This window comes from Coregonus clupeaformis, unplaced genomic scaffold, assembly GCF_020615455.1.
Source record: "Coregonus clupeaformis isolate EN_2021a unplaced genomic scaffold, ASM2061545v1 scaf0006, whole genome shotgun sequence".
Lineage (NCBI taxonomy): Eukaryota > Metazoa > Chordata > Actinopteri > Salmoniformes > Salmonidae > Coregonus > Coregonus clupeaformis.
Genome location: NW_025533461.1, coordinates 72,141 through 98,605, shown reverse-complemented (window position 1 = coordinate 98,605; position 26,465 = coordinate 72,141). Strand labels below are relative to the sequence as shown.

The 26,465-nt window shown below is 49.2% G+C and overlaps 1 protein-coding gene across 1 annotated transcript in view; it reads left to right on the top strand.

Annotated features, from left to right (window-relative positions):
- Positions 1-26,465, top strand: part of LOC121557938 (extracellular matrix protein 2) — a 57,106-nt gene that overhangs the window by 18,346 nt on the left and 12,295 nt on the right. Inside the window, exons 2-4 of the mRNA XM_045212327.1 lie at positions 7,137-7,497; positions 22,797-22,985; positions 24,566-25,243. Coding sequence (XP_045068262.1) covers positions 7,155-7,497; positions 22,797-22,985; positions 24,566-25,243 — 1,210 coding nt within the window. The 5' untranslated portion in view covers positions 7,137-7,154. The remainder of the gene's footprint in view (positions 1-7,136; positions 7,498-22,796; positions 22,986-24,565; positions 25,244-26,465) is intronic.

The following is a 26,465-nucleotide window of genomic DNA, read 5'->3' as shown; positions in this document are numbered from 1 at the left end:
TGTTGTCTAGGTGACAGGATGGATGTAGATCTGTATTAAAAGCTGTTGTCTAGGTGACAGGATGGATGTAGGTCATGTATTAACATCTGTTGTCTAGGTGACAGGATGGATGTAGATCCTGTATTAACAGCTGTTGTCTAGGTGACAGGATGGATGTAGATCCTTTATTAACAGCTGTTGTCTAGGTGACAGGATGGATATAGATCCTGTATTAACAGCATTGTAAAGTGGTTATCCCACTGGCTATAGGGTGAATGCACCTATTTGTAAGTCGCCCTGGATAAGAGTGTCTGCTAAATGACGTAAATGTAAATGTAAATGTTGTCTAGGTGACAGGATGGATGTAGATCCTGTATTAACAGCAATTGTCTAGATGACAGGATGGATATAGATCCTGTTTTAACAGCTGTTGTCTAGGTGACAGGATGGATGTAGATCCTGTATTAACTAACAGCTGTTGTCTTGATGACAGGATGGATTTAGTTCTGTATTAACAGATGTTGTCTAGGTGACAGGATGGATGTAGATCTGTATTAACAGCTGTTGTCTAGGTGACAGGATGGATGTAGATCCTGTATTAACTAACACATTTTGTCTAGGTGACAGGATGGATGTAGATCTGTATTAACAGCTGTTGTCTAGGTGACAGGATGGATGTAGATCTGTATTAACAGCTGTTGTCTAGGTGACCGGATGGATGTAGATCCTGTATTAACTAACAGCTGTTGTCTAGGTGACAGGATGGATGTAGATCTGTATTAACAGCTGTTGTCTAGGTGACAGGATGGATGTAGATCCTGTATTAACAGCTGTTGTCTAGGTGACAGAATGGATGTAGATCTGTATTAACAGCTGTTGTCTAGGTGACAGGATGGATGTAGATCCTGTATTAACTAACAGCTGTTGTCTAGGTGACAGGTTGGATGTAGATCTGTATTAACAGCTGTTGTCTAGGTGACAGGTGACGGAATGCTGTATCAGCCCTGGGTCCAGAATGTCCCTCCTGGTCACCCCGGCCCATAACCCTCCCAGTCCATCAGAAACAGGCGGTAGGTCACTGGTTTGACTCACCGGACCCCTCTGAATGGCCCGACGGGACTGTTACAGGAGTGTGTCGCAGTTCCGGAGCGACCCACTAGGTGTCATCCTCCGACAACCATAGGCACCTCCTCACTCACAGTCGGGGCTAATTATCTTTCTATTGGTGTCACCTGTGTCTATCTGATTCACCTGTGTATTTATGCCCTCACTTCCCTGTGTTTCCTTGCTCAGTTTTCTCTGCTAGTTCCTTGATGTCAAGCAGTACGTATCAGTGTCGGATCACGTGACGGAGTTACAGGTACTCGAGAAGCGTTCTCCCTGTGTCATTGTGTTTTTCCAGTGTTGAGTTAGTATTTCGTATTGTTTGCTGTCAGCCTGTTTTTTGGAGACCTTTGTGCTCCTCATTTGTTTTCGTGTATAGTCCGTTGTTTTGTATCCTGGCTTTAGGGACCACCAGTAAAGATCCTTGTTTTACCATCTCTGCCTACTGCCTACTGTATATCCTGCACCGAACCTGGGTCGCACCTCACACCAACCCTTACACATTGCGACAGTACTGTTTTTAATTGGTTAATGTTGCATAGGCTTACGTTCTCTAAATCAAGTTTAAAAAATCTGAGTGATAGATCTCAGCATTTCTTTTATATTTCTTTTATATTCTTTTTTTACGCCCTTTTTACGTCCAATTTCGATCTTGTCTCATCCGCAACGGGCTTGGGAGGCAAAGGTCGAGTCATGCGTCCTCCGAAACATGACCCGCCAAACCACGCTTCTTAACACCCACCCGCTTAACCCGGAAGCCAGCTGCACCAATGTGTCGGAGGAAACACTGTTCAACTGACGACCGGGGTCAGCCTGCAGGCGCCCGGCCTGCCACAAGGAGTCACTAGAGCGCGATGAGCCAAGTAAAGTATCCAAAGAGCCAAGTATCAGCAACCATCAGTCCTGTGTTCCAATGGCACGTTGTGTTTGTTAATCCAAGTTTATCATTTTAAAAGGCTAATTGATCATTAGAAAACCCTTTGCAATTATGTTAGCACAGCTGAAAACTGTTGTGCTGATTAAAGAAGCAATAAAACTGGCCTTCTTGAGACTTGTTGAGTATCTGGAGCATCAGCAATTGTGGGTTCGATTACAGGCTCAAAATGGCCAGAAACAAATAACTTTCTTCTGAAACTCATCAGTCTATTCTTGTTCTGAGAAATGAAGGCTATTCCATGCGAGAAATTGCCATCTTGATGCCATCTGTCAATCATGGTGGCGACAATGTGATGGTCTGGGGGTGCTTTGATGGTGGTAAAGTGGGAGATTTGTACAGGGTAAAAGGGATCTTGAAGAAGGAAGGCTATCACTCCATTTTGCAACGCCATGCCATACCCTGTGGACGGCGCTTGATTGGAGCCAATTTCCTCCTACAACAGGACAATGACCCAAAGCACAGCTCCAAACTATGCAATAACTATTTAGGGAAGAAGCAGTCAGCTGGTATTCTGTCTATTATGGATCTCAACCCTATTGAGCTGTTGTGGGAGCAGCTTGACCGTATGGTACGTAAGAAGTGCCCATCAAGCCAATCCAACTTGTGGGAGGTGCTTCAGGAAGCATGGGATGAAATCTCTTCAGATTACCTCAACAGATTGACAACTGGAATGCCAAAGGTCTGCAAGGCTATTGGTGCAAATGGATGATTCTTATACAAAAGCAAAGTTTGAAGGACACAATTATTATTTAAATTAAAAATCATTATTTCTAACCTTGTCAATGACTACATTTCCTATTCATTTTGCTATATTTCCTATTCAAACTCATTTCGTGTATGTTTTCATGGATAACAAGGAAATTCCAAAGTGACACCAAACTTTTGAACGGTAGTGTACATATTACCTCAATTACCTCAACTAACCTGTACCCCCGCACATTGACTCTGCACCGGTACCCCCCTGTATATAGCCTCACTACTGTTATTTTACTGCTGCTCTTTAATTATTTGCTATTTTTATTTCTTATTTTTTTAGGTATTCTTTCTTAAAACTGCATTGTTGGTTAAGGGCTTGTAATTAAGCATTTCACTGTAAGGTCTACACCTGTTGTATTCGGCGCATGTGATAAATACAATTTGATTTGATTTGATCTGTGCTATTTACTTTGAACTGGACTGTGTTAACAGCATGAGCGGTCCTGAGTAGATGCGCTTGTTTTGAGATCAAAGCGAGAGCTGCATGTAGCCACGTGTGCACATTTTGTTCATATCCTTTGCTAGTTAGTGAGTTATTAGCCCAGTTATAGATCATCTGTAGTCAGCAATAGGGGAGTGATTGCTTCCTACAAGAGCACAAAACATATTTGAAAAGCGAGTCAGGTAAAGAGCTTTTTTTTGTCTTAAAGGGGCAGTGTTGTATTTTGAGACAGGCTTGAATAAGCTAAGTAGCCAATAGGCAGAGGGTAGCATAATTTGACTGATTCTCTGTAATAATGGTATGGGAATAATAATGCTTTTTATTTTGTAACGTTTTTTTCTTGCATCAAACAAAACAAAACAAATTCAGTCACCTCCTTGTCTGAAGGACAAGTAGATAAACAGATTAATGTCAAGCCCTGCATGTTTTTTCTCAAAAGTCTCATAGAATGTAGGCCTACATTGAACACCACACCTTGGCTGCTACTGTAGGCTGAATGATAGAACAGCTATTTCCATGTTAAAATGTTATGGGATGCATTTTCTCCATTGTTTTTAATTGTAGGCCACTCTGGTAGGCCTACATTATGATCAAATAGCCACAGTAGCCTACTTGACCACTGTCTGAAACTGAAACTTAAAGCGGTACAGCCTCAGTGTTCACAGTAAACGCGCGCTGGAAGTTGCACAACATTTTCACAATGTTAAAGTTTGCGCTCAGCAGACCTGAAATTTGCTCAGTGCCTAATTTATTTTTAGGGAACATTGGTCACTACCATCATCAGACTTTTATTCATTGTTTTATTCTGTGTTGTTACAGCATTCAACCCACATAATGCATAGTGCATTTAATGTTTAAAAAAAATATCGAAATCGAAATCCATACCCAAACCGAACCGAACTCAAAAAGCAATTAGCTCAGCACTAAACAATAATGCTTGAAATTATCATAAAAAATATATTTCTCATGGACTTAAAGTCAGATTCACTTACAATGTGGTCTTTGGACTCATCACAATAGTCCCTAAAGAGTTTGAGAAAATAACGTTGATTAATTCAAAGATGGCCACACTATACCAGCAGCACATCGGTAATATGCAAAAATATGCAAAAAATACATGTCCATTTAAACCACTGTAAATCCACTGCACAGGGACCTATCAACTTGTAACTTGTCATCTCTATCATGGACGTCCCTAATATGAACCACGCTGAATTTGGTATTGATATCTCAAAAACAAGGAAACTATTAACAACTAATTGTTTGCATATGTAAAGCTAATGCTCAAAATCATCTGCAATAATCTTCTCATGAACCATAAATCAGATTGACTCCATATTTGGAATATAGACTCAATGAAATAGCATCTAATGAATTAGAGAATGATTAGTGAATCAAAGTCAGCCACACCACTAGATGGCACCACATCACACCAGGGCTATAAGAACTGAACCGATGGACATGGGGCCATGACACTTGGTATGTAAACCTTATGTATATGTCCTGTGTGAATATAAAGTCACTGCAACCTTAGATGGCTGCACCAGACCAGTTGGTGGCGCTATAGAGGTCATTGGCACCAGTGGCACCACAGGATACTAGAGCAATAACAATTCATCAAGTGGACTTTGTCTAATGCAAATTAATGTTAGATTTAAATTATGCAGACAAACAATGTGAAATATTGTGATTAGTATATCTGTAAAATTCTCCCGAGTGGCGCAGTGGTCTAAGGCACTGCATCGCAGTGCTAGCTGTGCCACTGGAGATCCTGGTTCGAATCCAGGTTCTGTCGTAGCCGGCCGCGACCGGGAGACCCATGGGGCGGCGCACAATTGGCCCAGCGTCGTCCAGGGTAGGGGAGGGAATGGCCGGCAGGGATGTAGCTCAGTTGGTAGAGCATGGCGTTTACAACGCCAGGGTTGTGGGTTCGATTCCCACGGGGGGCCAGTATGAAAATATAAAAATAATGTATGCACTCACTAACCATAAGTCGCTCTGGATAAGAGCGTCTGCTAAATGACGTAAATGTAAAATCACATTGTTGCCCTATTAATGTAATCTGAACGTAGTGAAAAATTGAAATGTATTCTTGAAAATGTGAAACTGGAAGTTCTGCTGCTTGCGCTGTCAGCGTGTATATAGATAATTAAATATGTATGTGTATATATAAACTCAATACATTAAGTAATTGACTTTAAGAATGATTACCTTCTGCATTCAAAGACCTACAGCACTAGACTAAACTTCACCTGCGTCATCGTTGTGGTATTGACAGATAATCAAGGGAATGATTTCACTGATTGCACATAAAGGAAGATAGTTCCTACATGATGGAGTGCTAGCTTTGTCATCCAAATGGTCTTGTCTTTTCTGTCATCCTGTGAACCCCGTTCATTGCTGCTACATTTCAGTCTATGTCCTGTGCTGCATCACATAATATGGTAGTAACGTTAGGAGTTGGGGTTATGTTTAATTGTTTAGCTAGCTAGCTACATGTCTTAACAAAAGACCCCATTATGCAAGTGACCATTTCACTGTAACGTTTATACCTTCTGTATTCTGTGCATGTGACAAATAACGTTTGATATAGTGTGTGTTTAGCAGAGACGGTAATGTGAAGAACAACATGACCTGCACCAAAGTCAGATTAGGATATAATGTTAGGCCAACGAGACAGTGTTCAAGTTATAAAATTATCCGGTAGAATGCCCTGCTTTTATTTCGTCACACTAAGCTATTTTCTGTAATTAGCTCGCCATCAACTTGTAAATAATTGTTTTGTTGTGAGTTTATTTTCCCGTAATAATGAATAAATATTAGCTAAAGTTAAGATGTTGTCAGCTATATGATATGGTCATTATTTGAACTGGCTAGCCAGCTAACTTAACGTTAGCTAACAAGCTAAAAACAAACCAAAACATTGTTTAGAAAGTTGGCTTTAGTTGGCTGGTTTGCTAGATTTACATATGGGGTTTATCGGTGTTAAAATACACCAATTATGCTATTTTGGACCAGCAGGCTGCTGATGTTATGCAGCCTGTCGTTTTTGTGTTTATACTTTTTCATAATGACAACGACAAGTTTGATGTCGGACGACAATAGAATGTTCATGATGTCACTGCGACAACTGTCTAAAGAGATGTCCATAGACGTAGTATAAACCAGCCTTTAGTCTTGAGATCTTTGGTTGTTTAGTCCACTACCGTACTCACTCTGTTTAGCACATGGCCTCGCATGGGAATCCTTAAAGAGATGGGTGGGGCTAAGGCTTAAGAGGGTGTGAATGATTCTGAATGGGTGTAGACAAAGAAGAATGCCCTGGTGACAGAGAGAGCATTGTGCCTAGCCTACTGTCTGTCTGACTGGGACTAGAGACCCGAGGCTTGTTATTATGGGGGTATAGCATGTGGAAACTGCTGTCTGGGACTAGAGACCCGAGGCTTGTTATTATGGGGGTATAGCATGTGGAAACTGAACATTATGGCTTCATCCCAAATGGCACCCTATTTCCTATATAGTGCAGTACTTTTGACCAGAGCCCTATGGGGAATAGGATTGTATAGGAAATAGGGTGCCATTTGGTATGCAGTGTCTGACAGCTCTCTATATCAAGGGTGTTACCGGCATCTAAATCCCTTGTTTTAATGTTTTACCCACAGCCATGAGGCTTTTTTAATGAGTGTAATTCATGAACTGTTTTATGAGGTCTTTCTATTGGAAAATGTTGTTGCCTGTTTTCCCCAGAGTAGGATAGAAAACAGCACTGGAATCAGATTATTATTTTTGTGATACTATGTTGCATGTGCCTTTATGTTGGTCTTTTTTGGGTGTCCTGTCATTGAAAGTCATTGATGATGCATGCTGTGATAAAACAATTAATAAAGTAATACTCTACTCTCTCTCTCTACTCTACAGACTATCTCCTGTCCAGCTATGGAGCGCTGGGTTCTCTTCTCTCTGTCCCTCCTGGTCTACCTGTATCTGGAGGTGGCTGGAGCTGGGGCCCAGGACCAGAGAGGGCTGGCTGGCCAGGGTCGGAGGAGGAGAGGGCCAGGGGTCCCGGAGCTCAACCAGCCCCAGAGAGGAGGGCTAGAATGGGGGAAGAGGAGGAAGGCAGGAGGGCTCAGGAAGGGGAGAGCCAGGGGGAATCAGCAATCTCAACCCCCCCTTGGTCTGACAAGGCTGGAGAGCCTTCCAGCCAACGCTGGAGCGTCTATTTTCATTGAGTCATACAAGAGTGTTGACGAGAGACAGTCTAACTACAATGTCATCCCAGGTTGGTTCACCACCACACCTCTCTCACCTCTCTCTGTCTGTCTTCCTCTCACCCTCACCATTTCTCTCTCTCTCTCTCATACTACATTTACATTTTAGTCATTTAGCAGACGCTCTTATCCAGAGCAACTTACAGGAGCAATTAGGGTTAAGTGCCTTGCTCAAGGGCACATCGACAGATTTTTCACCTAGTCGGCTCGGGGATTAGAACCAGCGACCTTTCGGTTACTGGCACAACGCTCTAAACCACTAAGCTGCCTGCTGCCCCTAGATCGTTGTTGATATTACGCACCAAGACTTATGATCACAGTCCTTTTATTTCCTACACAATCAAACATTTAAACAGTTTGATTAGGTTTGGTGTGTTTGTACAGTTATAGAACTGATACAGGCAGCAGATGTCTTCAACAACAGGGAACAGTGTACTGTATTAGATTAGTAGGTCATGTACTGAAGGAATGGTCTTGTAGTTAACACTAGTAGACCTCAGTCAGTGGTTTACAGGGTGCTGTATGAATGAATCTAACAGGAGTGCCAGTCTGCCTGTGTAACTCATTGTCTTTCCTTTACACGGATCAGTCGTCCTGGTCCCTTTGCAGAAAAACAGCCCCAAAGCATGATGTTTCCACCTCCATGCTTCACAGTAGGTATGGTGTTCTTTGGATGCAACTCAGCATTCTTTGTCCTCCAAACACGACGAGTTGAGTTTTTACCAAAAAGTTCTATTTTGGTTTCATCTGACCATATGACATTCTCCCAATCCTCTTCTGGATCATCCAAATGCACTCTAGCAAACTTCAGACGGGCCTGGACATGTACTGGCTTAAGCAGGGGGACACGTCTGGCACTGCAGGATTTGAGTCCCTGGCGGCGTAGTGTGTTACTGATGGTAGGCTTTGTTACTTTGGTCCCAGCTCTCTGCAGGTCATTCACTAGGTCCCCCCCGTGTGGTTCTGGGATTTTTTGCTCACCGTTCTTGTGATCATTTTGACCCCACGGGGTGAGATCTTGCGTGGAGCCCCAGATTGAGGGAGATTATCAGTGGTCTTGTATGTCTTCCATTTCCTAATAATTGCTCCCACAGTTGATTTCTTCAAACCAAGCTGCTTACCTATTGCAGATTCAGTCTTCCCAGCCTGGTGCAGGGTCTACAATTTTGTTTCTGGTGTCCTTTGACAGCTCTTTGGTCTTGGCCATAGTGGAGTTTGGAGTGTGACAGGTGTCTTTTATACTGATAACAAGTTCAAACAGGTGCCATTAATACAGGTAACGAGTGGAGGACAGAGGAGCCTCTTAAAGAAGAAGTTACAGGTCTGTGAGAGCCAGAAATCTTGCTTGTTTGTAGGTGACCAAATACTTATTTTCCACCATAATTTGCAAATAAATTCATTAAAAATCCTACAATGTGATTTTCTGGAAAAACTATTCTCAATTTGTCTGTCATAGTTGACGTGTACCTATGATGAAAATTACAGGCCTCTCTCATATTTTTAAGTGGGAGAACTTGCACAATTGGTGGCTGACTAAATACTTTTTTCCCCCACTGTATATCCACAGTAAAACGAGTCCTATATCGACATAACCTGAAAGGCCGCTCAGCAAGGAAGAAGCCACTGCTCCAAAACCGCCTTAAAAAAGCCAGACTACGGTTTGCAACTGCACATGGGGACAAAGATCTTACTTTTTGGAGAAATGTCCTCTGGTCTGATGAAACAAAAACAGAACTGTTTGGCCATAATGACCATTGTTATGTTTGGAGGAAAAAGGGGAAGGCTTGCAAGCCGAAGAACACCATCCCAACCGTGAAGCACGGGGGTGGAAGCATCATGCTGTGGGGGTGCTTTGCTGCAGGAGGGACTGGTGCACTTCACAAAATAGATGGCATCATGAGGAAGGAAAATGATGTGGATTTATTGAAGCAACATCTCAAGACATCAGTCAGGAAGTTGAAGCTTGGTCGCAAATGGGTCTTCCAAATGGAAAATGACACCAAGCATACTTCCAAAGTTGTGGCAAAATGGCTTAAGGACAACAAAATCAAGGTATTGGAGTGGCCATCACAAAGCCCTGACCTCAATCCTATAGAAAATGTGTGGACATAACTGAAAAAGCGTGTGCGAGCAAGGAGGCCTACAAACCTGACTCAGTTACACCAGCTCTGTCAGGAGGAATGGGCCAAAATTCACCCAATTTATTGTGGGAAGCTTGTGGAAGGCTACCTGAAACGTTTGACCAAGTTAAACAATTTAAAGGCAATGCTACCAAATACTAATTGAGTGTATGTAAACTTCTGACCCACTGGGAATGTGATGAAAGAAATAAAAGCTCTCTACTATTATTCTGACATTTGACATTCTTAAAATAAAGTGGTGATCCTAACTGACCTAAAAGAGGGATTTTTTACTAGGATTAAATGTCAGGAATTGTGAAAAACAGAGTTTAAATGTATTTGGCTAGGATTTATGTAAACTTCCGACTTCAACTGTATTTTTGTGACTACCTGGACCTACTATTTGGTTTTGAAATATTGAAACCAAACCATATGATTTGAATGAAAATAATTTTAATAAACATGAAAAGGTGACTGTAAGAAGCGCTCATCCTTGTCACGATCGTCGTATGGAGTAGACCAATGCGCAGCGTGTTGAGCGAACATACTTTATTTAATTAAAGTGCACACACGATACAAAAACAACAAAACGACTCGTAACGTCCTAGGTAACATAGACCAACACGGAACAAGAACCCACAACCACAAAGGGAAAAACAGACAGTTTAAATATGGCTCCCAATCAGAGACAACCAGCCACAGCTGACACTCGTTGCCTCTGATTGGGAGCCACTCTGGCCAACATAGAAATAAACAAACTAGAACTCCCAACATAGAAATACAACACATAGAATGAACACACCCTGGCTCAACATATAGAGTCCCAGAGCCAGGGTGTGACAGTACCCCCCCCTAAAGGCGCGGACTGCGACCGCGCCTCAACTTGAACAAAACAGGGGAGGGCTGGGTGGGCATTCCTCCTCGGCGGCGGTTCTGGCTCCGGGCTTGCCCACCACACTCCAATAATCCCCCCATAGCGCCCCTGGTCCGGTCTGGCCCCGCTGGCTGGAGCTGAACTGGACGTAGCAGGAGCGGTTAGCTTCAGCTCCGTTGTGGAGCAGTTGACCGGACCTGATTAGGCACCGGTGACCCAGGCACGGGTTGTGCCGGACTGACGACACGCACCCCTGGCTTGGTGCGTGAGGCAGGAACGGACCGGACCGGGCTGACGATGCGCACCCCTGGCTTGGTTCGTGGAGCAGCAACGGGCTGGACCGGGCTGACGATACGCACCCCCTGGCTTGAGTGCGTGGAGCAGGAACGGACCGGACCGGGGCTGACGATACGCACCCCTGGCTTGCGTGCGTAGAGCAGGAACGGGCCTTACCAGGCTGACGCACTTCGCACCCCTGGCTTGGTGCGTGGAGCAGCAACGGGCCGGACCGGGCTGACGATGCGCACCCCTGGCTTGGTGCGTGGAGCCGGAACGGGCCTCACTGGACTGACGACTCGCACCCCTGGCTTGGTGCGTGGAGCAGCAACGGGCTTTACCAGGCTGACGACTCGCACCCCTGGCTGGGTGCGTGGAGCCGGAACGGGCTTTACCGGGCTGACGACTCGCACCCCTGGCTTGGTGCGAGTAGCAGGAACGGGCTGGACCAGGCTGACGACTCGCACCCCTGGCTTGGTGCGATTAGCAGGAACGGGCTGGACCAGGCTGACGACTCGCACCCCTGGCTTGGTGCGAGTGGCAGGAACGGGCTGGACCAGGCTGACGACTCGCACCCCTGGCTTGGTGCGAGTGGCAGGAACAGGCCGGGCCGGGCTGGCGACGCACACCGTAGGCTTGGTGCGAGTGGCAGGAACAGGCCGGGCCGGGCTGGCGACGCACACCGCAGGCTTGGTGCGAGTGGCAGGAACAGGCCGAGCCGGGCTGGCGACGCGCACCGTAGGCTTGGTGCGAGTGGCATGAACAGGCCGGGCCGGGCTGGCGACGCACACCGTAGGCTTGGTGCGAGTGGCAGGAACAGGCAGGAACGGGCCTGTTCCTGCCCTCGCACCAAGCCTACGGTGTCGCGCGCCCGCCTGCCCCTCGCACCAAGCCTACGTGCCTCGCCCGCCCCCGCCTGTTCCTGCCCCCTCGCACCAAGCCTACGGTGCGCGTCGCCAGCCCGGCACGGCCTGTTCCTGCTACTCGCACCAAGCCTAAGGTGTGCGTCGCCAGCCCGGCCCGGCCTGTTCCTGCCACTCGCACCAAGCCTACGGTGCGCGTCGCCAGCCCGGCCCTGCCTGTTCCTGCCACTCGCACCAAGCCTACGGTGCACGTCGCCAGCCCGGCCCGGCCTGTTCCTGCCACTCGCACCAAGCCTACGGTGCGCGTCGCCAGCCCGGCCCGGCCTGTTCCTGCCACTCGCACCAAGCCTACGGTGCGCGTCGCCAGCCCGGCCCGGCCTGTTCCTGCCACTCGCACCAAGCCTACGGTGCGTGTCGCCAGCCCGGCCCGGCCTGTTCCTGCTACTCGCACCAAGCCAGGGGTGCGAGTCGTCAGCCTGGTAAAGCCCGTTGCTGCTCTACGCACCAAGCCAGGGTGCGCATCGTCAGCCCGGTCCGGCCCGTTGCTGCTCCACGCACCAAGCCAGGGGTGCGAGTCGTCAATCGGTGAGGCCCGTTCGGCTCCACGCACCAAGCCAGGGAGTGCGCATCGTCAGCCCGGTCCGGCCCGTTGCTGCTCCACGCACAAGCCAGGGGTGCGAGTCGTCAGCCTGGTAAGGCCCGTTCTGCTCTACGCACCAAGCCAGGGGTGCGTATCGTCAGCCCGGTCCGGTCCGTTCCTGCTCCACGCGCAAGCCAGGGGTGCGCATCGTCAGCCTGGTCGGTCCGTTCCTGCCTCACGCACCAAGCCAGGGGTGCGCGTCGTCAGTCCGGCACAACCCGTGCCTGGGTCACCGGTGCCTAATCAGGTACCGGTCAACTGCTCCACAACGGAGCTGAAGCTATCCGCTCCTACTACGTCCAGTTCAGCTCCAGCCAGCGGGGCCAGACCGGACCAGGGGCGCTATGGGGGGATTATTGGAGGGTGGTGGGCAAGCCCGGAGCCAGAACCGCCGCCGAGGAGGAGTGCCCACCCAGCCCTCCCCTATTTTGTTCAAGTTGAGGCGCGGTCGCAGTCCGCGCCTTTAGGGGGGGGTACTGTCACACCCTGGCTCTGGGACTCTATATGTTGAGCCAGGGTGTGTTCATTCTATGTGTTGTATTTCTATGTTGGGAGTTCTAGTTTGTTTATTTCTATGTTGGCCAGAGTGGCTCCCAATCAGAGGCAACGAGTGTCAGCTGTGGCTGGTTGTCTCTGATTGGGAGCCATATTTAAACTGTTTTCCCTTTGGTTTTGTGGGATCTTGTTTCCGTTTGGTTTGTTCCGTTTGGGTTGTGTTTACCTTAGGACGTCACGTATCGTTTCTTGTTTTGTTCGTGCTTTAATTAAATAAAGTAAAGTATGTTTGCAAATAACGCTGCGCATTGGTCAACTCCATACGACGATCGTGACAATCCTTTCAAATAGGTTATAGGTCATATTAAACAACATATAAACATTAAGTAGGTCAGGAGATGGAATTAAAATGAATTATTTAGGCTATTTTAAGCAAGAACGAAAATGAAATATTTAGGCTATATTATTAGCCTATTATTTCAAAGCTATAGCCTACAAATAAATAAATTGTGAAGCATTTGTGAGAGCGATAGGCTGGCAGAAACATTAAGAAACATTTAAGTGCTCATCATTTAAACAACATTTCGTTGTATTAAATCATTGTAGTCTATAAATTGCGCATACAGGGTGTGAATTACTTAGAATTACAGTGCCGTCGGAAAGTATTCAGACACCTTAACTTTTTCCACGTTTTGTTAGGTTACAGTCTTCTAATATTGATTAAATTGTTTTCTCCCCTCAACAACAATACCCCATAATAACAAAGCAGAAACAGGTTTTTGGAAATGTTTGCTAATTTATTACAAATAAAAAACTGAAATACCACATTTACATACAGTGCCAGTCAAAGGTTTGGACACACCTACTCATTCAAGGGTCTTTCTTTATTTTTGCTATTTTCTACATTGTAGAATAATAGTGAAGACATCAAAAATATGAAATAACACGTGGAATCATGTAGTAACCAAAAAAGTGTTAAACTAATCAAAATATATTTTATATTTGAGATTCTTCAAATAACCGCCCTTTGCCTTGATGACAGCTTTGCACACTCTTGGCATTCTCTCAACCAGCTTCACCTGGAATGCTTTTCTAACCGTCTTGAAGGAATTTCTACATATGCTGAGCACTTGTTGGCTGCTTTTCCTTCACTCTGCGGTCCAACTCATCCCAAACCATCTCAATTGGGTTGAGGTCGGGGGATTGTGAAGGCCAGGTCATCTGATGCAGCACTCCATCACTCTCCTTGGTCAAATAGCCCTTACACAGCCTGGAGGTGTGTTTTGGGTCATTGTCCTGTTGAAAGCAAATGATAGTCCCACTAAGCCCAAACCAGATGGGATGGCGTATCACTGCAGAATGTCACCAGCAAAGCACCCCCACACCATAATACCTCCTCCTCCATGCTTTACGGTGGGAAATACACATGCGGAGATCATCCGTTCACCCACACCGCGTCTCACAAAGACACGGCGGTTGGAACCAAAAATCTCCAATTGGGACTGCAGACCAAAGGTCAAATTTCCATTTTTTATTTTTACCGGTCTAATGTCCATTGCTCGTGTTTCTTGGCCCAAGCAGGTCTCTTCTTATTATTGGTGTCCTTTAGTAGTGGCTTCTTTGCAGCAATTAGACCATGAAGGCCTGATTCACGTAGTCTCCTCTGAACAGTTGATGTTGAGATGTGTCTGTTACTTGAACTCTGTGAAGCATTTCTTTGGGCTGCAATCTGAGGTGCAGTTAACTCTAATGAACTTATCCTCTGCAGCAGAGGTATCTCTGGGTCTTCCATTCCTGTGGCGGTCCTCATGAGAGCCAGTTTCATCATAGCGCTTGATGGTTTTTGCGACTGCACTTGAAGAAACTTTTGAAGTTCTTGAAATGTTCCGTATTGACTGACCTTCATGTCTTAAAGTAATGATGGACTGTCGTTTCTCTTTACTTCTTTGAGCTGTTCTTGCCATAATATGGACTTGGTCTTTTACCAAATAGGGCTATCTGCTGTATACCCCCCCCACCTTGCCACAACACAACTGATTGGCTCAAACGAGTAAAGAAGGAAATAAATTCCACAAATTAACTTTTAACAAGGCAAACCTGTTAATTGAAATGCATTCCAGGTGACTACCTCATGAAGCTGGTTGAGAGAATGCCAAGAGTGTGCAAAGCTGTCATCAAGGCAAAGGGTGGCTATTTGAAGAATCTCAAATATAAAATATATTTAGATTTGTTTAACACCTTTTTGGTTACTACATGATTCCATATGTGTTATTTCATAGTTTTGATGTCTTCACTATTATTCTACAATGTAAAAAATAGTAAAAATAAAGAAAGACCCTTGAATGAGTAGGTGTGTCCAAACCTTTGACTGGTAGTGTAAGTATTCAGACTCTTTACTCAGTACTTTTGTTGAAGCACCTTTGGCAGCGATTATAGCCTTGAGTCTTCTTGGGTATGATGCTACAAGCTTGGCACACCTGTATTTGGGGAGTTTCTCCCATTCTTCTCTGCAGATCCTCTCAAGCTCTGTCAGGTTGGATGGGGAGCGTTGCTGCACCGCCATTTTCAGGTCTCTTCAGCTGGGCCACTCAAGGACATTCAGTGACTTGTCCTGAAACCACTCCTGCGTTGTCTTGGCTGTGTCCTTAGGGTTGTTGTCCTGCTTGAAGGTTGACCCTTCGTCCCAGTCTGAGGTCCTGAGCGCACTGGAGCAGGTTTTCATCAAGGATCTCTCTGTACTTTGCTCCGTTCACCTTTGCCTCGATCCTGACTAGTCTCCCAGTCCCTGCCACTGACAAACATCCCCACAGCATGATTCTGCCACAAACATGCTTCACCGTAGGGATGGTGCCAGGTTTCCTCCAGACGTGATACTTGGCATTCAGGCCAAAGAGTTCAATCTTGGGTTCATCAGACCAGATAATCTTGTTTCTCATGGTCTGAGAGTCATTTAGGTGCCTTTTGGCAAACTCCAAGCGGGCTGTCATGTGCCTTTTACTGAGGAGTGGCTTCCGTCTGGCCACTCTACCATAAAGGCCTGATTGGTGGAGTGCTGCAGAGATGTGTGTCCTTCTGGAAGGTTCTCCCATCTCCACAGAGGAACTCAGGAGCTCTGTCAGAGTAACAATCGGGTTCTTGGTCACCTCCCTGACCAAGGTCCTTCTCCCCTGATTGCTCAGTTTGGCCGGGCGGCCAGCTCTAGGAAAAGTCTTGGTGGTTCCAAACAAATTCCATTTAAGAATGATGGAGGCCACTGTGTTCTTGGGGACCTTCAGTGCTGCAGAAATTTTTTGGTACCCCTTCCGCAGATCTGTGCCTCGACACAATCCTGTCTTGGGGCTCTATGGACAATTCCTTAGACCTCATGGCTTGGTTTTTGATCTGACATGCACTGTCAACTGTGGGACCTTATATAGACAGGCGTGTGCCTTTCCAAATCATGTCCAATCAATTGAATTTCCCACAGGTGGACTCTAATCAAAAGTTGTAGAAACATTTCAAGAATGATCAATGGAAACAGCATGCACCTGAGCTCAATTTCGAGTCTCACAGCAAAGGGTCTGAATACTTATGTAAATAAGGTATTTCCGTTTTTTTGTTTTTTAATATATTTAAAAACATTTCTAAAAACCTGTTTTCGCTTTGTCATTATGGGGTATTGTGTGTAGATTGCTGAGGATTTGTCTTACCCTGGCGTGACGTTTTGATAACCGTGTAAATCTCTCTAGGACAAGGTGACTTTTATAATATATACAATATAATCTGTCAGTTTCTCCCAGTAAGTATAAACGTCTGGACACGGTCACCTGGAGGAGTCTCACTCACCAAACACTTCCTCCCCAAGCTGGTACACAGTTAGCCTGGGGACAAGGTCGTACCTGGAGTCCTGAGACGGTAGTGCATTTCATTTACATAAATTCTCTGTTTTATAGCTTAACATAGGAACATAATCAAATTACTAGAGTAATGATAGTCTAGCACACATAACATCAAGTCAATCCGTTTTTCCTGCAGAGGAGGCCACCGGGCTGCAGCTAGGGTCCATGATATCTGGCATCCTTGGGACATCCCTAAGACATTGAAGTTGAAATTGTAAAATTTGTTAATGCAGAAATTGCTAAAATTCTAATAAAGTTCACCTAATTTTAGTTAATGTGACAAAACAAGCACTCAATGTAGAGAATCATTGTACCGTCTAAACAGCTGTGAAATATCTTTAACATAACCAAAAATATTGTATTTTCAGCCGTTTGAAGCTGGTGTACAAAACCGAACGTAAAAGATGCAGAAACGTAACTTCAGAACGGGAAGCATTGAAATAGAAATAGAGCACATAGAACAGATCTACCGCTTCTTAGACTTGCTTTCAAGGAGAATGACAGATCTACAGTATAACTCACATTTTTATGTGAATTTGGTCAGGTCGCCCAAAAAAGTACATATTGAAGCTTTAAAGTAAGTGTTAAGGTTAGGGTAAGGGTTAAAGCTGCAATATGTAACTGTTTGGGTGACCTGGACAAATTCACATAGAAATGTGAGTTATAGATCTGTCATTCTCATTGAAAGCAAGTGCACTATTTCTATGCTTCCCGTTCTTAAGTTTCGTTTGTGCATCTTTACCTTTGGGTTTTGTCCACCAGCTTCAACCAGCTGAAAATACTATATAAGGTGCAGAGTTTTCCCAATCAGACAACCTAGTGAGGAAAAACTCAGGGCTCTAATAATTTGTTATCTCTGAAATATGATAATAGAGCGAATGTATGTGTTTGTCTCTATGATACAGTATCAACCCCTCTGCCCGTCTCTCCCTCCAGGTATCAAGTCCTCTGCCCCGTCTCTCCCTCCAGCTATCAATCCCTCTGCCCGTCTCTCCCTCCAGGTATCAAGTCCTCTGCCCCGTCTCTCCCTCCAGGTATCAACCCCTCTGCCCCGTCTCTCCCTCCAGGTATCCAGTCATCTGCCCCGTCTCTCCCTCCAGGTATCAACCCCTCTGCCCCGTCTCTCCCTCCAGCTATCAACCCCTCTGCCCCGTCTCTCCCTCCAGGTATCAAGTCCTCTGCCCCGTCTCTCCCTCCAGCTATCAATCCCTCTGCCCGTCTCTCCCTCCAGGTATCAAGTCCTCTGCCCCGTCTCTCCCTCCAGCTATCAATCCCTCTGCCCCGTCTCGCTCTCCAGGTATCAAGTCCTCTGCCCCGTCTCTCCCTCCAGGTATCAAGTCCTCTGCCCCGTCTCTCCCTCCAGGTATCAAGTCCTCTGCCCCGTCTCTCCCTCCAGGTATCAAGTCCTCTGCCCTGTCTCTCCCTCCAGCTATCAACCCCTCTGCCCGTCTCTCCCTCCAGGTATCAATCCCTCTGCCCGTCTCTCCCTCCAGGTATCAAGTCCTCTGCCCCATCTCTCCCTCCAGCTATCAACCCCTCTGCCCCGTCTCTCCCTCCAGGTATCAAGTCCTCTGCCCCGTCTCTCCCTCCAGGTATCAAGTCCTCTGCCCCGTCTCTCCCTCCAGCTATCAACCCCTCTGCCCCGTCTCTCCCTCCAGCTATCAAGTCCTCTGCCCCGTCTCTCCCTCAAGCTATCAAGTCCTCTGCCCCGTCTCTCCCTCCAGGTATCAAGTCCTCTGCCCCGTCTCTCCCTCCAGGTATCAACCCCTCTGCCCCGTCTCTCCCTCCAGGTGTCAACCCCTCTGCCCCGTCTCTCCCTCCAGGTATCAACCCCTCTGCCCCGTCTCTCCCCTCCAGGTGTCAACCCCTCTGCCCCGTCTCTCCCTCCAGGTATCAACCCCTCTGCCCCGTCTCTCCCTCCAGGTGTCAACCCCTCTGCCCCGTCTCTCCCTCCAGGTGTCAACCCCTCTGCCCCGTCTCTCCCTCCAGGTGTCAACCCCTCTGCCCCGTCTCTCCCTCCAGGTGTCAACCCCTCTGCCCCGTCTCTCCCTCCAGGTATCAACCCCTCTGCCCCGTCTCTCCCTCCAGGTGTCAACCCCTCTGCCCCGTCTCTCCCTCCAGGTATCAACCCCTCTGCCCCCGTCTCTCCCTCCAGGTATCAACCCCTCTGCCCCGTCTCTCCCTCCAGGTATCAACCCCCCTGCCCCGTCTCTCCCTCCAGGTATCAAGTCCTCTGCCCCGTCTCTCCCTCCAGGTATCAAGTCCTCTGCCCCGTCTCTCCCTCCAGGTATCAACCCCTCTGCCCCGTCTCTCCCTCCAGGTGTCAACCCCTCTGCCCCGTCTCTCCCTCCAGGTATCAACCCCTCTGCCCCGTCTCTCCCTCCAGGTGTCAACCCCTCTGCCCCGTCTCTCCCTCCAGGTATCAACCCCTCTGCCCCGTCTCTCCCTCCAGGTATCAACCCCTCTGCCCCGTCTCTCCCTCCAGGTATCAACCCCCTGCCCCGTCTCTCCCTCCAGGTATCAAGTCCTCTGCCCCGTCTCTCCCTCCAGGTATCAACCCCTCTGCCCCGTCTCTCCCTCCAGGTATCAACCCCTCTGCCCCGTCTCTCCCTCCAGGTATCAACCCCCCTGCCCCGTCTCTCCCTCCAGGTATCAAGTCCTCTGCCCCGTCTCTCCCTCCAGGTATCAACCCCTCTTCCCCGTCTCTCCCTCCAGCTATCAACCCCTCTGCCCCGTCTCTCCCTCCAGGTATCAACCCCTCTGCCCCGTCTCTCTCCTCCAGGTATCAACCCCCCTGCCCCGTCTCTCCCTCCAGGTATCAAGTCCTCTGCCCCGTCTCTCCCTCCAGGTATCAAGTCCTCTGCCCCGTCTCTCCCTCCAGCTATCAACTTCTCTGCCCCGTCTCTCCCTCCAGGTATCAACCCCCCTGCCCCGTCTCTCCCTCCAGGTATCAAGTCCTCTGCCCCGTCTCTCCCTCCAGGTATCAAGTCCTCTGCCCCGTCTCTCCCTCCAGGTATCAACCCCTCTGCCCGTCTCTCCCTCCAGGTATCAACCCCTCTGCCCCGTCTCTCCCTCCAGGTATCAAGTCCTCTGCCCCGTCTCTCCCTCCAGGTATCAACCCCTCTTCCCCGTCTCTCCCTCCAGCTATCAACCCCTCTGCCCCGTCTCTCCCTCCAGGTATCAACCCCTCTGCCCCGTCTCTCCCTCCAGGTATCAACCCCCCTGCCCCGTCTCTCCCTCCAGGTATCAAGTCCTCTGCCCCGTCTCTCCCTCCAGGTATCAAGTCCTCTGCCCCGTCTCTCCCTCCAGCTATCAACCCCTCTGCCCCGTCTCTCCCTCCAGGTATCAACCCCCCTGCCCCGTCTCTCCCTCCAGGTATCAAGTCCTCTGCCCCGTCTCTCCCTCCAGGTATCAAGTCCTCTGCCCCGTCTCTCCCTCCAGGTATCAACCCCTCTGCCCGTCTCTCCCTCCAGGTGTCAACCCCTCTGCCCCGTCTCTCCCTCCAGGTATCAACCCCTCTGCCCCGTCTCTCCCTCCAGGTGTCAACCCCTCTGCCCCGTCTCTCCCTCCAGGTATCAACCCCTCTGCCCCGTCTCTCCCTCCAGGTATCAACCCCTCTGCCCCGTCTCTCCCTCCAGGTATCAACCCCCCTGCCCCGTCTCTCCCTCCAGGTATCAACCCCCTGCCCCGTCTCTCCCTCCAGGTATCAAGTCCTCTGCCCCGTCTCTCCCTCCAGGTATCAAGTCCTCTGCCCCGTCTCTCCCTCCAGGTATCAACCCCTCTGCCCCGTCTCTCTCTCCAGGTATCAAGTCCTCTGCCCCGTCTCTCCCTCCAGGTATCAACCCCTCTGCCCCGTCTCTCCCTCCAGGTATCAACCCCTCTGCCCCGTCTCTCCCTCCAGGTATCAAGTCCTCTGCCCCGTCTCTCCCTCCAGGTATCAACCCCTCTGCCCCGTCTCTCCCTCCAGGTATCAAGTCCTCTGCCCCGTCTCTCCCTCCAGGTATCAACCCCTCTGCCCCGTCTCTCCCTCCAGGTATCAACCCCTCTGCCCCGTCTCTCCCTCCAGGTATCAACCCCCTGCCCGCCTCTCTCCTCCAGGTATCAAGTCCTCTGCCCCGTCTCTCCCTCCAGGTATCAACCCCTCTGCCCCGTCTCTCTCTCCAGGTATCAAGTCCTCTGCCCCGTCTCTCCCTCCAGGTATCAACCCCTCTGCCCCGTCTCTCCCTCCAGGTATCAACCCCTCTGCCCCGTCTCTCCCTCCAGGTATCAAGTCCTCTGCCCCGTCTCTCCCTCCAGGTATCAACCCCTCTGCCCCGTCTCTCCCTCCAGGTATCAACCCCCTGCCCCGTCTCTCCCTCCAGGTATCAACCCCTCTGCCCCGTCTCTCCCTCCAGGTATCAACCCCCCCTGCCCCGTCTCTCCCTCCAGGTATCAAGTCCTCTGCCCCGTCTCTCCCTCCAGGTATCAACCCCTCTGCCCCGTCTCTCCCTCCAGGTATCAACCCCCTCTGCCCCGTCTCTCCCTCCAGGTATCAACCCCTCTGCCCCGTCTCTCCCTCCAGGTATCAACCCCCTCTGCCCCGTCTCTCCCTCCAGGTATCAACCCCCTGCCCCGTCTCTCCCTCCAGGTATCAAGTCCTCTGCCCCGTCTCTCCCTCCAGGTATCAACCCCTCTGCCCCGTCTCTCTCTCCAGGTATCAAGTCCTCTGCCCCGTCTCTCCCTCCAGGTATCAACCCCTCTGCCCCGTCTCTCCCTCCAGGTATCAAGTCCTCTGCCCCGTCTCTCCCTCCAGGTATCAACCCCTCTGCCCCGTCTCTCCCTCCAGGTATCAACCCCTCTGCCCCGTCTCTCCCTCCAGGTATCAACCCCCCTGCCCCGTCTCTCCCTCCAGGTATCAAGTCCTCTGCCCCGTCTCTCCCTCCAGGTATCAACCCCTCTGCCCCGTCTCTCTCTCCAGGTATCAAGTCCTCTGCCCCGTCTCTCCCTCCAGGTATCAACCCCTCTGCCCCGTCTCTCCCTCCAGGTATCAACCCCTCTGCCCCGTCTCTCCCTCCAGGTATCAAGTCCTCTGCCCCGTCTCTCCCTCCAGGTATCAACCCCTCTGCCCCGTCTCTCCCTCCAGGTATCAACCCCCTGCCCCGTCTCTCCCTCCAGGTATCAACCCCTCTGCCCCGTCTCTCCCTCCAGGTATCAACCCCCTGCCCCGTCTCTCCCTCCAGGTATCAAGTCCTCTGCCCCGTCTCTCCCTCCAGGTATCAACCCCTCTGCCCCGTCTCTCCCTCCAGGTATCAACCCCTCTGCCCCGTCTCTCCCTCCAGGTATCAACCCCTCTGCCCCGTCTCTCCCTCCAGGTATCAACCCCTCTGCCCCGTCTCTCCCTCCAGGTATCAACCCCCCTGCCCCGTCTCTCCCTCCAGGTATCAAGTCCTCTGCCCCGTCTCTCCCTCCAGGTATCAACCCCTCTGCCCCGTCTCTCTCTCCAGGTATCAAGTCCTCTGCCCCGTCTCTCCCTCCAGGTATCAACCCCTCTGCCCCGTCTCTCCCTCCAGGTATCAACCCCTCTGCCCCGTCTCTCCCTCCAGGTATCAAGTCCCTCTGCCCCGTCTCTCCCTCCAGGTATCAACCCCTCTGCCCCGTCTCTCCCTCCAGGTATCAACCCCTCTGCCCCGTCTCTCCCTCCAGGTATCAACCCCTCTGCCCCGTCTCTCCCTCCAGGTATCAACCCCTCTGCCCCGTCTCTCCCTCCAGGTATCAACCCCTCTGCCCCGTCTCTCCCTCCAGGTATCAACCCCTCTGCCCCGTCTCTCCCTCCAGGTATCAACCCCCCTGCCCCGTCTCTCCCTCCAGGTATCAAGTCATCTGCCCCGTCTCTCCCTCCAGGTATCAACCCCTCTGCCCCGTCTCTCCCTCCAGGTATCAACCCCTCTGCCCCGTCTCTCCCTCCAGGCATCAACCTATTCTTAATTTGCTTCCATTGGAAACGACACAGATGAATTATCTTGGGTTAGATATTAATATACTGGATGGCAATGTTCATGCAAAAAAAAAGTGTATTTCCAAGTGGAGATCTCTATACATATCTATGGTTTGAGCAGGCTGTCTGGTCCCCCAAGCACCTTGTGTCACCTAGCATCTCCTAACAACCTCTCCCCGTCTCTCCCCAGGTAAACAGGGCCAGTGTGTGTACCAGGGCATCACCATGTTTGAGCAGGCCGTCTGGTCCCCCAAGCCGTGTGTCACCTGTCTGTGTAGTGGAGGGGAGGTGCTGTGTGACGAGGTCACATGTCCTCCTCTACGATGTCACTTCCCCTACCCCACCACTGGGGAGTGCTGCCCTGTCTGCATGGACACAGGTAGGTGTTGTTGTCTTAATGATGTCGTTGTATCACTATCTAGCTTAACTTAGTTTAAAGGTCCAACAGAGTTTTATTTTTATCTCAATATCCAATCATTTCTGGGTAACAAATAAGTACCTTATCGTGATTGTTTTCAATTAAAATGGTCAAAATAAATAAATAAATGCTTACTCGCAAAGAGCAATTTCTTAAAAAAACTATTTTGCTAGGACTTTCTGTGAGTTGTCTGAGTGGGGAGGGGAAAACTGAACACTAGCTGTTATTGGCAGAGAGGATTGGAACTCTGTTTCTTATTGGTCTATTAACTAATTTACCACCTGGTGATGTCACCGGGCAGGCCAAAACACCAGGCAGGCCAAAACACCAGGCAGGTCAAAACACCAGGCAGGTCAAAACACCAGGCAGGCCAAAAGACCAGGCAGGTCAAAACACCAGGCAGGTCAAAACACCAGGCAGGCCAAAAGACCAGGCAGGTCAAAACACCAGGCAGGCCAAAACACCAGGCAGGCCAAAAGACCAGGCAGGTCAAAACACCAGGCAGGTCAAAACACCAGGCAGGCCAAAAGACCAGGCAGGTCAAAACACCAGGCAGGCCAAAAGACCAGGCAGGTCAAAACACCAGGCAGGTCAAAACACCAGGCAGGCCAAAAGACCAGGCAGGTCAAAACACCAGGCAGGCCAAAACACCAGGCAGGTCAAAACACCAGGCAGGCCAAAAGACCAGGCAGAACAAAACACCAGGCAGGCCAAAACACCAGGCAGGTCAAAACACCAGGCAGGCCAAAACACCAGGCAGAACAAAACTCCATCCCACCAAAACAGGCTGACTTTTCAAACAGCTCTTACACTAAAAGGGCTTTATCATAATTTTCACAATTTCACAGTATTATTCAGACTGTTTTCAGCAGCCATCAGACTGCTGAACACTTGAACTGGACTGACCACCTGCTCTGATTCTCTGCACCTTAGCACACACACACACACACACACACACACACACACACACACACACACACACACACACACACACACACACTGCTGCTACCAGACTCGTATTATACTGCTCAGTTTATACACTGCCCCCCCTGCCCCCTCCACTGCCCCCATCCCCCCTCCACTGCCCCCATCCCCCTCCACTGCCCCCTCCACTGCCCCCCTCCACTGCCCCCATCCCCCCTCCACTTGCCATTTCCTTTATGTTCTTCGTTTACTATGTCTTATTGTTGTTGCATTGTCCAGAAGGAACCTGCAAGTAAGCGTTTCATTGGATGATGTATACCATGCGTATCCCGTACATACGACTAATAAAAACACAGGAAAATCTGGTTTTTGACTGCGCTGGGCCTTTAACTATGGTGGTTCTATCTCCACTGACCTTGTCTTGTCCTATCATCAGCATTGGAAATAAGGCACAGATCTTACGAAGAACTCATCTGAAATACCAGTTAATACCTTTAGAACATTTTCATTGGTGGAGACATAACGTGACACTCTCTGGGTAATTTATGCTTCCCTCTTCTCCCTCCCTCTCTCCATCCTCCTCTCTAACACTCTGTGGTTCTGATTGGCTGGGCCAGCTTCCCGTGGCGACGTCCCTGACTTCTCTGGCGATTCCCCAGTAGCCAACGACCCTGACCCTGTGACCCCTGACCTTGACCCCATCCTTGACCCTGTGGTGCCCCACACGCAGGCCGAGATTGAGCTCCTCCTGAATAGAGAGGAGGAGGAGGAGAAGGAGAGGAGGCAGAAGGAGAGACAGAGGAGGCAGGAGGAGAGGAGGCAGAAGGAGGAGAGGAGGCGCGAGAAGGAGAGGAGGCGGATGGAAAAGGAAGAGCGGAGACAGGAGGACGCAAGGAGACTGAAGGAGGAGGAGGCCATGAAGGAGAAGGAGAGGAAGCTGGAGGAGGAGAGGAGAAGACATGAGGAGGAGCTGAAGGAGAAACTGAGGGAACTAGCGGAGCTGGAAGAGGAAGAGGAAGAGGAGAAGGAGGAGGAGGAGGAGGAGGAGATGGAATGGCTGCTGAGAGGAGATGTTTTCCAAATGTTTCCAGATGAGCCGACCGGAGAGGACCTCCTTCCTCCTCCCCTAGCTGAGCCCACTGACAGAGAAGAGGAGGGAGTGGTGGTATGCAGACCTGGGATCGCCCTCCCACTAGGTTGTGATATCTCTGATGTCACTGTGACGTGTGAGAACGCTAAACTGACCAACTTCCCTCCTCTGAACATCCCTGAACTCAAGTCCCTAAGTCTGGAGGGTAAGTGTGTGTGTGTGTGTCTGTGTCTGTGTCTGTGTCTGTGTCTGTGTCTGCGTGTGCGTGTCTGTGTGTGCACGTGCGTGCGCGCGTGCGTGCGTGTTATCCATCCCTGAGTCCCTGAGTCTGGATCCCGTGTGTTACAGCCATAGACCATACAGTAATATGATTACAGGTCTGTGCGTGCGTGTTATCCATCACTAGTCTGGATCCCGTGTGTTACAGCCATAGACCATACAGTAATATGTTTACAGGTCCTCAACTCCGTGGCCAGATAGGAATTACAATCACAACCACTCTAAACACAACAACTAAAACAATCCCTTTAACGACAAGGGAGTAGTTTGTTTGTTATGATTTGTTTTGGTGATACCTAATATGGCCACGTAGACTGAAGTTAACAGGAGAAAGAAACCTGAGGAGAAAGAAACCTGAGGATAGACTTCTCAGCTTCCCATGCTTGTTGGCTTATACTGCAATTATGGAGGCTTTGCATAATTAGGCAATAGAGGCACGCTATGAGAGTTGAGCCTTTGGACCATGTCTTGACTTGCCGGACACGTAGTCACGCAGAGTACAACAGAGTTATTCTAAACACATGTAGTGGCGTACCGCAGTTTTGCAAGGCCCCATTTAACTTCCTGTAATTCTACACGTTTCACTAAGAAGCTGAGAGAAAATGTTGCCGTTTTAAAGCTGAGTTGTTTCCAAAAAACCATCGTTACTAAAGTTGCACTTGAAAACACTTGTTATTTACCTACTGCCTCAGACTACTCGTAGAACTGCTAAGTGCGTCGTTAGATGCTTTTTTGCCATTCCGTGTCAGTTTAGAGAAGAGAAGACCTCAGCTAAACATACGCTACATGACCAAATTATGTGGACACCTGCTTGTCGAACATCTCATTCCAAAATCATAGGCATTAATATGGAGTTGGTCCCCCCTTTGCTGCTATAACAGCCTCCACTCTTCTGGGAAGGCTTTCCACTAGATGTTGGAACATTGCTGCGGGGACTTGCTTCCATTCAGCCACAAGAGCATTAGTGAGGTCGGGCACTGATGTTGGGCGATTAGGCCTGGCTCGCAGTCGGCGTTCCAATTCATCCCAAAGGTGTTCGATGGGGTTGAGGTCAGGGCTCTGTGCAGGCCAGACAAGTTCTTCCACACCGATCTCGACAAACAATTGATGTATGGACCTCGCTTTGTGCACGGGGGCATTGTCATGCT